The following is a 14,483-nucleotide window of genomic DNA, read 5'->3' on the forward strand; positions in this document are numbered from 1 at the left end:
AAGGACATGACTGCAGCAGTTATCAACCCTTTTGTTGACACTTACTGCCTAATAACTCTTGCGGAAATAACTCTGATACCAATGAACAAATTCAACAACCAATTGATTAAGTCATGGAGGTAAACAACAACTGATTAAGTAGACCCATTTTATTACAACAATGTAACGTTTATACAACTCCAAGACTTAGCTACAAAGTTTATAAGAACAACTGTAAAACCCTCTGGAAGTGTAACTGTGGCTTGTGGCAGACCTTGACCTTAGCAGCACCCTGGAACTCCTCACCTTTTGCTACCTTGGAGAAGGAGGAGGGGGGGGGGGGGGGAGAAAGATATTAAAAACATGAGCTATAGAGCCCAGTGAGTGGTGCCTTTAGATAAACAAATAACTTTGATTTCAGAAGTACACTTTTTGGAAATCAATTCATAGTCAACAATAACATTACCACAAGTTCAATATTATTTTTCCAGCAAAACCGCTGGATTATACCCAACTCAACCACTGGTTTAAAACAATCAATCCCAGCTTGACCACTAGCTATCACATAATAAAAACATTCTCAGCTTTACCATTGGTTATCCTTGGCATGATCCTACATTTTCCCCAGCACTTTCACACGTATACTAAGGCAACAACAATTCCTGTGGAAACTTTCTCTGTACCCTATTATCCCACCAATGTGCATATTGACTATTTTCCCGCTAGCTATGCTTAGGTAACTTGACTATATTTCCAGTTGATCGTCACCGACTATAATTTTCCGCCGACCGAAGCTAATAATCTTTTCCTGTCGACCGAAGCCGACTATATTTTCCCGCCAAGTACCTTTTCAAGCATGCTAACTATATATCCTGGGTACAATTCCAGTTTCCAACACAAACATACAAGCATAGTAACAAGATAAACATATATCCCTGATCATGCCAATTTACATTATCCCCTATATATATTTATCTATATATATATAAATCATATAAACAATACAATAACACAATAACCACTCACCTTGGTTGGTTAGGAACTTTCCTTTCCGAAGTTCCTTAGGTTTCCTTGGTTCCCTTTTGAACCCTAAATTCCAGATTCAATTATCAGCTTAGATTACTCATAGTTCCAGAACTTATTTTTAGATACTTCCTTCTGCAAACATATTCTAAAATGTCTCAGGAAGCTTACTCTAAAATCTTAGCTCTGAAATCCTCGTGGTTTGGCTGGAATCATCACAACATCAAGGCTGGCCCAAGCTTACCCGACAGCTTGCCCCTTCTATCTTTTTCTCAGTTTAGACTCTCCTAATTTTCAAGTGGCTTTGGAATCAGTCCAAACGCACGAGGATTCTGGGAGAACTCCTCGTCCTAAGTTGATGCTACTTCCTGTTCTTTCTGTCCGACAGAATCTCCCCTCTTGGAACCTTTTGACCAACGCATGGTCTTGCTATCAACACATAGTCTCCTCCCAATACACTCTTCTTTATGTCATTTGAAGAGAATTTGAGTTCTCATTTGAAGTCCTTGGCCCTATTTATAGGCGTCCAAGATTTCTCTAAGGTCGACACCTCCTACTTGGCCGCATGTTTAAGTGTCTTTTCCTTACACTATTACCGCAATCTTGCGTTAGCGCAAGCCAAGGTGTTTTGCTCCCCTTTTACCAATGCATAGCTCTCAATTTTGCATGTCTTCTTGTGCATCCACCTCATTTGCTTAAGGTTTAAGATTTCCTCCTAACAAGCCACATGTCCGGATGACGACCTTGAATGCGTCCATCCTCGCTCATATGCGTTCGTCCAACTTCATATGTAGTTATCTAGCCGCACATGCACCCATCCAATTGCCGCAACCTTCCTATGTTCGGACACCATCAATCGGCACATGCGTTCATTCAATCTTTCCTTGTGCATCTAATTGACTCAACTTGTTCACATATGTTAGATGCTCGCAAGGCTCATCTTTGGCCGCATATCTTTCTCTTTCGCATGGCTTACCTTTGCTCTATGTGCTCAACTAGGATAATGACCAACACTCTTTCAACGCATACTACTAGCTTGTCCTATACGCCTACATGCCTTCGAATGTCCAACGCATAGCATATCACCAACGCATAGCGATCTTTAGGTCGACTTAGTTCTCAACTCAACACCTCAAAGCATAACTCACCATCGCCTAGGTTCTTGCTAACGCATCCCTTATGACCAACGCAACCAACCTCATGAACCTTGTTACCACACGCCTTAGCAACGCAAGGACAAATCATCATGCGTCCATCTTAGCTCGTTCCATCGTCTAGCTCATACTTTAGTAAGGCCGCTACATCCATCGTATCCATCGCATCCATCGCTGTATACCATCGCATACTACCAACGCATTCCTTCGGCCGCATACACGTATACCATCGGCCGCATACCTTCGACCGCATACCATAGGCCGTATCACCGCATGCCCTCGACCGCATACTCTCAACGCATACCTTCGGCCGCATACACGCATGCCATATTGTCCATCGATCCATCGTGCCGTATGCGTACGTAGTACTGCCGCAACCATCACATCCATTGCGCCGCATGCATTGTTCTAACTTCTCAAAACATTGGCTGCCGCATGCGTCTCACTTGGTCACACTTTGGCTTCCTTCAATGCCCCAAATAACCTCTAAAAGCTTCACGGCTAACGCATGGCACCATACCAACGCATTGTCAAATACTTGGTCATTTTTTCCTTGGCTTCCAACGCATAGTTCCTTTTTGCCATTATACTTAACCCAATTTTTACTAGTTAAGGCTTATCTCAAACTACTCAAAGAAAATCAATTCAACACTTAGAAATTTCCTTCACTTCAACATAGAATTTAACTTTCACCTGCTTAAGTAGGAAAAATAGAAATCCGGGTTTTACAAAGTGCCTTAAATTTACCTGCGAGATTGGACATTTTTATGATGTACTCCCTTATATTCCCATAGCCCTTATACCTCATGTAAGTTAAAGAAGTCAAAAGACTACTTGTTTCCCCCTTTTAATTTTTAGCAAAATATTTCTCAATTTAAACAAGGAACTAATTGACATTTTTACTTTCCGTGATAGAGCCTCGAAAAAACTTCGGAATGGAGTGCCTAATGATCATCAGACACATGCGATTTGACCCTTCCCACTTCTCTATATTAGTCGTATTCGGTTGTTCCTGAGTAGAAGTAGGTTTATTGGTCCTTAATGCAAGATCCAAATCCATACACCCGAGAAGTATCTCTAAGCTTTTCTTCCAAATCTTCAAGTTCGATCAATTCAACTTAGAGATTAAACTCGAATTTTCAGATATTTGAGTAAGACCAATTGAAACAATAAACAACAAAACCAACTAAAACAATAAACAATAAAACATATACTCACAATTAAAATATGACAAAATAATTTCACATATGTGGTGGGCCCTTTAACAAGATACTTAGTACAAGATTACAAAAACACCAAATGTAAATGGTACTCTCGTACTAACAATAAATTGTGTAAAAAAATAGTCTTTCTTCATACGAGCAATCCTTACAGTTGTCACGTACTCATTACCACATGCATATCCACAATTTGGCCAAATAATTATTTTCCTTTGAGTCGATAATTATCTATATAAATCCATGAATATGCACATTTTATATTATAGAGTTAAACTAATCTAGATAACAAAGACTACTTTGGTAGCATATTATTTTGACCAATTCAATTTAAAATATAAGACACAAATAGATTATTGTACATAAATGGTGGGAGAAGAACACCAAATATAATTTATCAAAATTTACCCAATAATTGCATATACATTGATTACAATTAAAGCAACATAACCATGCAAATATCACTAAAAATTATCAATCAAATTCAAGTTTAATCTAGAGTCCACAACATGGTTATTCAGATTTAAATTTAATCCACAAATGATTAATCAAATTTAAACCTAAATTCACAATAGGATTAATTTGATGTCACAGAAAATCATCAAGCAAATTTAAATTTAAATTCATCAAAATATCAATCAAATTTAAATTTAAACCTACCGTATTATCAATCAAATTTAAATTTGAAAGAAGTATTCATCTTCGGCAACCGTATCGCACCCATCTTCAGGCAACGGCACCAGAAACGGACCGACGGTATGGACGGCGCAAACACGGCCAGTGAGACCTTAGCAGCATGAAGAAGAAGCGCGCAAGCCAAAATTCCTTTTTTTTTTTTTTCTTTTCTTTATAAATTACGCCGAAAGAAAAAATAATAATTTTTTTAATAAATTCTTTAAACATCAATTGGCAAAATAAACTCTTCAAATACTGTAGATCAAATCTACAATCAGATTCAATTTTCCAGATCAAATCGACACCAATTTGATTAAGCAATTTTCATCGATTCTTTATCGAAAGAATAAGATCTAACAATCTAACATGATATTCCTTGCTCTTATACTACTTGTTAGTATAAATTCTTTAAATCTACATTCAATAGATTATCCTAGGACCATTCATGCTAAATTACCAAGATTGAATAACATAACCATATTCCATTTAGAGATTAATGATAGCTTCAAGATGATGATAAATGATTATGATTTTTCTTAATCAAAACTTCGAATGCCTTAGTGGGATCTTTCTCCATGTGAAATTTAAAAAAGACTGAGTGTATATTGTTTTGTTTTGGTATATTGGAAACCATATCCCTAACGTCTCTTTATATATTAGTTCAATTACGATTCTCATTAAACCCTAATTTTACTACGAATGGATTTCTATCCATTAAGTTCATACTCAATTAGAAATGTAGGGTCTTAATTAACTAGATCGGACTCAATCTCATAAAATAAGCAAACGTGATAAAATATTAATCCACATACATAGTCCATACATATTATTATTTAAATACGTCTAACGATTTCTTTTATTCAAAAGCTTGAAATGAATAGTATTGATGTAATGATTCAAATTTACGAGGTTAAAGTACTAATTTATTACTTTAGTTTCATTCGATGACCATTTTGTTTCGATTTTTAATAATGTACTTGTTTTTTTACCTTTTAAAAAAGATTTTCATCTTTGTTAAGGAACATTTAGAATTCTTTGCCAAATTTAAAAAACAAAAAAAATAAGGGTTGTTTGGGGGCAAAGTTGATTTTTATAATTTGTGAGGTTATAATAGTTTGTGGAGTTGAATAGTATGGTGCAAGTTATTTTACTTTGGATTCACATAGTCTATATTTGGGATATAAACTATTTTTGTCCATGTTAAGAAATTCTGCATTTGGGTTGCAAACTATTCGAGTCTAGATTCAAGAAGTTTGTGTTTGGGGTGTGTATTATTTTAATCAGAGTATACGAACTATGTATTAGGGTTGCTCATTTGTTTAGCATAGAGTTCCTAAGTATGAGTTTAGGGTTGTCTTTTACTTTTTTGTTTTGTTATACAAATCTCAATACTTTAAATCATATTTTGTAAATAGAAATAAAAAGATTTGTTCCACCCATTTTTATATTTTAAATCATCCATTTAGTCATTTTGGTGAGTACCAATCATGTTGAATATGCAGAAAGTACGTGAGCTTAGACTAAAAATTCATATCATTGATTAAGAAAGCTTCACATTTGAAGGTGTACAAAAATTACCAGTTCTCTAATTTTATAATATTGCAAAAAAGTATATCTAGACGTGTGATAGCTACTAAGTATTGATCACCACCATAATAACACACAAAAGATATTGTTAATTTTGATATATGATTTAAAAAAATGATGATAGATTACCATTTAAAAGTAGTTCCTAAAGGAGGTTGATCAAAGTGTCGCAATACTAAGTTATTATACTGCATTTGAATTAAATTAAAATGTATAGATAATTATAACTTAACCCAACTGTTATTATTATTTTTTCAGTTTAATAAAAATTAGCTTCAAACTAAGACTAAAAATTAATTTCAAACATGTCAATTTGAGCATAAATACTAATAGTTAAAAATGTATGTTTTTGGTAACAACACACGCAGATATATAAACCCAAAAAAGTGTTATTTATGAAAAGTAATTTTTTTTTTTTAGTATTTCTAACAATTACTCGACATAATTCTTCTTATATTTCATAGATCTCTTTCTTCCTTAATCAATATGATACTTTGTTCACAATCCTAACAATGTCATATGTTTATTATAGTAATGACAGAGATGTTTGAGAGTTTTATCCAAACTATTGTAATTAAATTAATTAGAACTTTTAAAAGCATACGACAACTAATTTAGATTGAGTTCGGATCATCTAAACCAAACTAAGGGTCGATTGACTAGAGAAAAAATGTTTTCTTAAAATATTTATTATTATTTAAACTCTTTTGATAAAACTTGTTTGAAATACACTTCAAGAGTGTTTCGAAAGGCTATTTTGAGTGGCTATCAAATACTTTAATTTTTTTTTAAGATGACTTATTTTCAAAATTAAATACTTAAAAAGTTAAAACACAACCTAAATATTTTCAAACAATATAAATTAAATTGAAAATCAAACTAAAACATAATGATCAAATTTGTAATTTAACTGATTTTCAAATTTTTGTGTATAGTTTATAAATTAGTACCCTTTAACTTAATTCTTCAAAGACAGATGTATAATACCTAGAATTAAATTGTTGTTAATTTTCATTATAAATTGCATTGACTTTTGATCAAAACTATTAATTTCTTTTCTCTAATCATTTTTATGTTTTCATATAGAGATACTTTTATGATTGATTTAATTTCTTCTCCCTTGAGTGACATTCTTTGTTTTATTTTCTATAGCTTTTATATATACTTTTCTTTCATGTACCTCTCTTTTTGTCTCATGTGTTCATGTTTTGGACCATTATATGTGTGTGTTTTTTTTAAAACTAGTCCTATCAGTTATCTTATATATCTTTTTAATTTTAGATTGTTCAAATATAGAAAAATGAACTAAAATATTTATAAAAATAATAAATTTTTACTGTCTATTTGCGATAGGCCACTATCTGTATCTATATTACAATATGTGTCTATCATATAGACACAGATAATAGTCTATCGCAGTCTATAAAAAATAGACGATGATATTTTGCTATTATTTATAAATATTTTCAATAGTTTGGTTATTTTCAAATAATTTCCCTTTAAACTTTTATCCCATTTGTCATATAAATCCAATTCTTTCTTTAATCATTATATAAAGGTAATTATAATGGTTAGACATTTGAGTCCTTTATTACAAGAGGTGAAGAGGTAGTTTTGATTTCCCATTCTTGATTGGCAATGCATGACTAAAACAAATTAATTATCCCTTAAAAAAATTAATTAAAAAACAATTATAATTATAGTTTACTATATTATATCTTCAATAGAATTAGGAGAGTACTTATTAATTTGATAATAATTATACTAACTTAATTGTAATTAGTTGTAATAAATCTTCATCTTTGATAGTACTTTGGCTAAAACTAAATATTCGCAATATGAAATTAAATAAATCCAAAAGTCAATAACACATGGGGTCATCCACTTTACATTTACTAACAAAGAAATTAAAACCTAGTTTCTCCATTTATCATAAGTTTTGAATAATACACATTAAATGTCTGATTTAACTTCACAACTCCAATCAATTTTTTTCTAAAAATAGATCCAATTAAATTTGGGAAATCTCACCTTTTTGTATCATGTGGCCAAAATTTGAATCTAACTTTCAATTTAAACCTTTTGTTTAAAGAATTAAAAAAAAAAAAAAAAAAAGTTTGGATATTTCAATTTATACTTTGAACTTTGAGAGTTGTATTAATTTAAACCTTGAACTTTCATAATTATATCAATTTAAACCCTCCATTATGTTTTATTTGGGTATACTTATGAATGTTCAAGGTTTAAATTGATATATTTATGAAAGTTTAGGGTTTAAATTGATACACTTATGAAAGTTCAGGGTTTAAATTGATTTAATTATTAATTTGCGGTTTAAATTGATACAATCTTCAAAGTTTAGGGGTAAAAATGGATATTTACCTAATATTGGGTTTTATTATATTTCATAAAATCCTATTAAAAAATATGTTTAATCTTTATAAACTTTTTGTAAATATAATTTATTTAACTGAATTCCCAATATTAAGGATAGAAATTATATTTAAATAACACACAACAAAACACATATAAAGTGATTTTAAAATCATATTATATTTAATATTTAATCAAGCTTTGTTGACTAGATAGTGAGTTCTTAACTTATTTTCAGTCTTTTCCATTAACACTTTGCTCCCTCTTTAGAATTTAATATAGCTTTGGCATTTCAAATTTGAAATGCAAAGCATAATTAAAGAGGTTGTTTTAATTAATTAATGAATTGGTCCACTATCTAAACATTGTCTTATTTTTGGCATTTACTTTGGGAATTATTGTCCTAAGTATCATTCCTAAATATATGGGTTTTGGATTGAAGCAACACCTACACTTTATTTATTTCAAATAAATTTTCTTTTGAGAGTAATTTGTACATTTATGCCTCGGTAGACAAGAGAATCTTACTTATGTGATACTATATACATAAATCATGAACAATAATATATTTGGTTGGATTTGTCTCAAATAATTCATAGATATTATAGCTAGGTATACACATTTTGATCAGCTAAAAAATTCAAACTCCCACTTTAAATTGTTGTACTTAAAACTTCATGAACATGACAGTCAAATTGAGCATAATTTAGTAAATAACGCATAAGTTATCCTCCCGTCTAATTGTTGTATAAAAAAATCTTGAGCATAATTTTGTTTCCTGATCATTTAATTAAATAGCAACAATAAATTACATTTATAATCCAACATTTTATATTTTCTCTTTGAAAGTTACAAATAACAAATCATAATCACAATGGTAGTGATTTTGTAGTTTCTTTTAAAAAGATGTTATATTATGTGTGAACTTACCTCGTTTGTTGAGAAAATTCTATTTAAAAGGACGAAAAGAAAAGAAAAAATACTATAAGAATGAAGATAATTATTTTAAATGGTAAGATTGTTGTAAATATTTTCAAATATAGCAAATTATTATATCTATTATTGATAGACAATGATTGACATCATCAACGTCTATCACGGATGTTTATATATGTCTATCATCGATAAACAGTGACATTTTGTTTTTCTTCTAACTCATTTTTATTATATTTGAAAACAGTTTTAAAAATGAGAAAGTTTTTTTTTTTTTTTTGTTAATTTTTTTAATTTATTGAGCTAATATTTTTCATTCATTAGGTAATAATTCTATAAATCCAACAACACCTTTTAAGAAAACAAGAATTAAAGTTGAGCCATGAAACAAGGAGCACTATGAGAAAAAAAAAATATGTGGAAAATAATGTAACAATGCCATATTTATTTATCTTTTAATAATAATAATAATAATATGAACAATACAATAAATTATTATATATATATATTGGTAACTATTTGAATAAGCATAGTGACCATATCTTATTATAAAGTAGGAAAAAAAGAGGGGATGAAAAGATAGAAGATTCTTTATATTTAATGCCTACACCAAAAAGTACCTGGCTATTAAAAAAAAAAAGGTCTACAAAAGCAATAATAATATTTCATTATTTCATATAAGAGAATTATATATTCAAATTTCAAACCTTCTTTTTTGCCACTTTTAAAAACCTTCTAGTACAATTTATGACTTTGAAATATTTTTATATATATAATTTTTATCCATTTTGGTGAGCCAGTTACCGAAATAAAAATCTCATCTTTTGAATTAAAGTCAATACTTTGTGTTTGGTTGGATTTTTTTTTTTAAGTAATGAATCAATTTCCTGTCCAATTTATTGATACAATAAAATGTATATGGTTGATTTTTTTTTTTTAACGTTTTAAAATTTATCTTTAACATATATATTGAGCATCATTGTTTACGAGTAAAATATATTAAAATTTGAAAGTATTTATTCAATAGTAATCTCTTCTGTACATTTTTTTAATAATATGTGGTGTGAGAGAATTAAATATTTGAGAAGTTGGTATAAGTTTTATGTCGGTTGAATTATACTCATATTAGCCAATTTCGTATGTAGTTTTAAGTAAATTTGGTTATCCAATTTCTTTAATGTTACTCTTAAAATATATATACTTTTTGAATCATTTTCCAAATTTAAAAAATTAATTCATTTTTTTATGTTTTTTAGTCAATTATACTGCAAAGTTTTTTTTAACCAAAAATTGAGTGAACAAACTTAGTAGATATATAATTGAAAACCTAGCAACCTTGACTCATTATGTTATAATTTTTATTATGAAATAAAATAATAATAACAATAAATAATCTAGACAAAACTTTTATCTTGTTTTATTTTTTTGAAAGAGGGATATGGGTTGTCCTGGACCAAAAATTTTGAATCTAGAAAAAATGATCATCACATAGGATTAGAGAAGTACATGAAATGAGCCAACGGACAAAGAAAGGAAAAGACCGAGAGGCAAAAGGGAATTGGACCAAAAGGCCCAACTTGCCCGCCTTGACCTTAGAGGCTGAGGTTGAGACGAGCTTCCTTCGACCCTTGAGGGTCCACTTCCCATGGGCCGTAATCTCTACCCCTTATGGCCGACCCGAATCAACTTTTACTAATTCTTTTTAGGTTTGGAATCCTAAATCCATCACACTATAAGAGGATCATAGGCACACCAAAAGGTAGTTCTTCTACCCTTTTCTAACTTGCTATGTCCCTTTGCTAAATATTGACTTACGCATAGGAGGTTCTATGGCAGGCACCACATTGGTGTTTTCTCTTTTTGTCTTACAAGTTGTTTTTTTTCCTAAACTTATAAATTCATTATCAAAGGCACGTAAAAGTCAGGTACATTTCCTCGTCCGAATTTTGTCATCAATAAAACCTTTAAATAATATTTCTTCAAAAATAATAATAATAATAAATTTTTGTGTTCTTTTAGAAAAATACTAGGGCTTTCTTAGACAAATAATGTAGGCAAGAAAGTTTTTATTGAAAAGAATATGAAATAATATTTAATAAAATAAAATAAAAATTTTTATTTGTAAGATAGTTTGATGATTAAAGTATGGATACAATTCTTAGAGATGAAAATGAAATATTCAAATTTCTACTCTATAATTGATATATTCTAAAAGTAAGACTAGTCATGAAAATAGAGTTAAAAACAAATACACAAATCTGCATTCGGTAAATTTTTATTATATTAAAGTAGAAAAAGTTCCTATTTACAAAGACAATAAAAAAAACAAAAAAACAAAAACAAAACAAGGAAGCAACAAAAAGAAAATATTTTTAATATACAAAAAAGAGAAAGTGGGGGAAAAAAATAGCTTTTACTTCATCATTGAAATTAGGTTCCCTTTTTGTTTCTTTCATGCAATCCTCCATTGCTCCCTTCAACGTCAACATATACAACTTTTCATAGCCTCTTCTTCGTCTTTCATTTCTAAACTCTCTCTCATCTCAAATCTTTTTTTCTAAAATTTGGTTGATTTTAATTTTTTTTACGAAGGAAGTTGCAAATATAGCAATCAAGTCTAAAATATTAGTATTTAGCAGGTATAACATTAAAAAAAAATTATTAAAATATTTGATTTTATATTTTGACATATGTTTCAATGAATATGAAAAACTAAAAAAAAATGTTAGATAATAAATATAATTTTAAAGGGCAATACTCATATGCATCATCTTTAAGCACCCATCTTTCATCACACATACAAACAATGAATTAAAATATTTCAAAAATGAAGTAAAAAAGTTTGTCAATGTGATAAATTATGATTGGATGCTCGAAAATAGGTACAACTCAAATATGCATTGAGTCAACTTATTTACAAGTATAACAAAATGTCAATGTCTATCAATGTATATCAGGAAAGGAAGTTGTTTCAGTCAAACTGGGCTAAATAAAATTATGAAAGATTTCGTTACAATCAAATATAAAATATAGTAATACAATGATTTCTAAATTGAGAATCCCAGTACAGTTTTTCATTTAAGTATCTTGTATGATATTGTTGCCCTAGCCATCACATTTTCGTTCTCACTCTTTTATTAATTCAATTTGAACCCGGCGCCGAGTCCACTGATAGAGAGTGATATTTTCCTATATTTAAAATTAAAGTTATCTTCAACGGTTTTATCATTTAAACCAATTACTCGATCTACATAATTACTTTTCCCTTTTTTTACAAAAAAAAAAAAAGAAAAAGAAAAAAAAATAACTTAAAACTAAAAAGTATGATTATCAAGCTCACTCACAATCTCTCTCCCCCTCATTTTTGAAATTCTTCAAAAGCTAAACTCTCTCTCTCTCCCTCTCTTTCCATCTTCAAAAGCTAATAAGATCATTCTTTTCTCTCATTTTTATCTTCTTCAAAAGCTAAAAAGCTCTCTATCTCTGTCTCTCTCTTTTTTTTTTTTCTTCTACTTCAAAAGCTAAAACCTTTCTCTATCTTTCTCATTTTCTTCTTCTACAAAACCTAAAAGCTAAAATTTGTCACATTTTGTTCTTCTACAAAACCTAAAACGCTAAAATCTCTTTCATTTTCTTCTTCTTCTTCGAAAACAAAATAGTAAATTCTATCTCTCTATCTCATTTTCTTCTACTTATTCAAAAGCTAAAATCTTTCTCTATCTTTTAAGCCAAAGTTACTACCTTTTTTGTTGCCAATGGAAAAAAGATTCAAACTAAGATTCTCACGCATATTCCAATCTTCATTCTTCTCTTGTCGCTCCAAAAAAAATTCCGACTTCCTCGTTACACACAAACCCATTTCCAATTCCTTAATTTCTCCAAAACCCCCTCAATTTTCCTCTAATTACACTCCCAAATTATTTCCACCCCCACCTTCCACCTCTCCCATTATCAAATCCCCACCTCTTTCCCACCTCAACGACTGTTTATCTCGCCACAGAAACAAATCCAAAATCAACAGAAAAAAATTTAAAACTCCCTCTCGGCCTGCAGGGGCGCCGGCGCCGGAGGGCTTCGGCAGCGCGTGGTGGTACGGTTGCAATGACGAAACAGAGGATGAAACAGAGACTCTGTTTTCTTCCAGGAGTTTAACGTCCGATTCCTCCGTTTCACGCCGCCGCCGTCGACGGAGACATGGTCACCGGAGACCGGAGAGGAAAGTTAGAGATGGGTTCTTTGCGGTGGTGAAAAATTCGTCGGATCCTTACAAGGATTTTAAGGCGTCGATGGCGGAAATGGTGGTTGAGAAGAAGATTTTTGGAGGGAAAGAATTGGAAGAGCTTTTACAATGCTTTATTTCCCTCAATTCTCGTCATTATCATAAAGTGATTTTTGAAGTTTATTCGGAGATTAAAGAAGCTCTCTTTTTTATCTGATTTTTAGGATTTTTAGGCTTTGCGAAATTAGTTTAGAGGTTGCTATGTAAACCGTTTAATGAATCTATGGGATATTTTCTTGTCTCTCTTTATTCAACAATTACGAACGGAACGAATAGTCCATGTCAAAATAGTAACGTGTGTTTTATCTACTAAATTATATTCAAATTATCTTTTTAGTTCAACAGTCATAAATAAAGATCGAACCATCGATAGTCAAAATAGTAACCGACATTTTATCCATAAAACTATGCTTGAATTATCTGCGTCTAACTATTATTAAAAATAAATAAAAAAAAAAAAAGAATATGAATCACATTCTTGTTAGAAAGTAATCAATTGCTAAAGTGGGTTTACTTAAACGATAATTGATATGGCATTTCTCTCTTAAAGGTTTAAGGTTTAATGTCTCATCCCAGATATTATTTATACTTAAAAAAAATAGCAATAATCAACTGATTCAATGTCAAAACGATAATTGGTGTCTTATCTAATAAACTATACTTTAATTATTTTTTTCCTTTTCTTTTTCTAATTCAACAATTGTGAGTAAGAATTAATCCATCGATCGTCATATAACTGGTATTCTATCTACTAAACTAACTTGCATTAGTTACATCTCATTATTATTAAAAGTGGGAAATTTCGAAAAAGTATCACATTTTTATTAGAAAAGCAACTAATTGATTTTTTTTTTTTTTGTCCCTTTTTTCACTTTAAGATCTCGTTCTTGCTTTTGGCCTTGCTTTTTGAGTGCATTGCATTATTCTTTTTAGGTTGATGTTGGGATAAAAGTAGGATCTTTTTGTAAGTGTATTTTTTTAAAAAAAAATTTAAATTTTACCTTTATTTTTTGTTCCAGTTTGTGAACAGCTTTTTTGACTTGTTTGAATTTTCAAGTTTATAGATTACAACTCTTGTTCCCCTTTTTTAACCATAAAATTAGATGTCATATAATGAATTGCAAAATATATATTCATGTATTTATTTATCATTTTTACATAAGTATTTAGGGAGTTCACTAAACCACCAACAAAATAAAAATACTAGAACTGGATTTTTATTAAAATTATTGAGTTTTGTAAGATTGGCTTAATATTCAATTA

At 30.2% G+C, this 14,483-nt stretch overlaps 1 protein-coding gene across 1 annotated transcript; it reads left to right on the plus strand.

The window, feature by feature from the left end:
• The first annotated feature begins 11,925 nt into the window (after window positions 1-11,925).
• Window positions 11,926-13,508, plus strand: LOC120080273 (transcription repressor OFP8-like). The gene has a single exon (XM_039034895.1). It carries the CDS (start codon window positions 12,697-12,699, stop codon window positions 13,375-13,377), a length of 681 nt encoding a protein of 226 aa, XP_038890823.1. The 5' UTR covers window positions 11,926-12,696; the 3' UTR covers window positions 13,378-13,508.
• Window positions 13,509-14,483: the final 975 nt, after the last annotated feature.

The sequence above is a fragment of the Benincasa hispida genome, chromosome 6 (assembly GCF_009727055.1).
Source record: "Benincasa hispida cultivar B227 chromosome 6, ASM972705v1, whole genome shotgun sequence".
Lineage (NCBI taxonomy): Eukaryota > Viridiplantae > Streptophyta > Magnoliopsida > Cucurbitales > Cucurbitaceae > Benincasa > Benincasa hispida.

Bases quoted from the DNA above. Each gene is read 5' to 3' on its own strand.
- LOC120080273 (XM_039034895.1), top strand. From the start codon at position 12,697: ATGGAAAAAAGATTCAAACTAAGATTCTCACGCATATTCCAATCTTCA.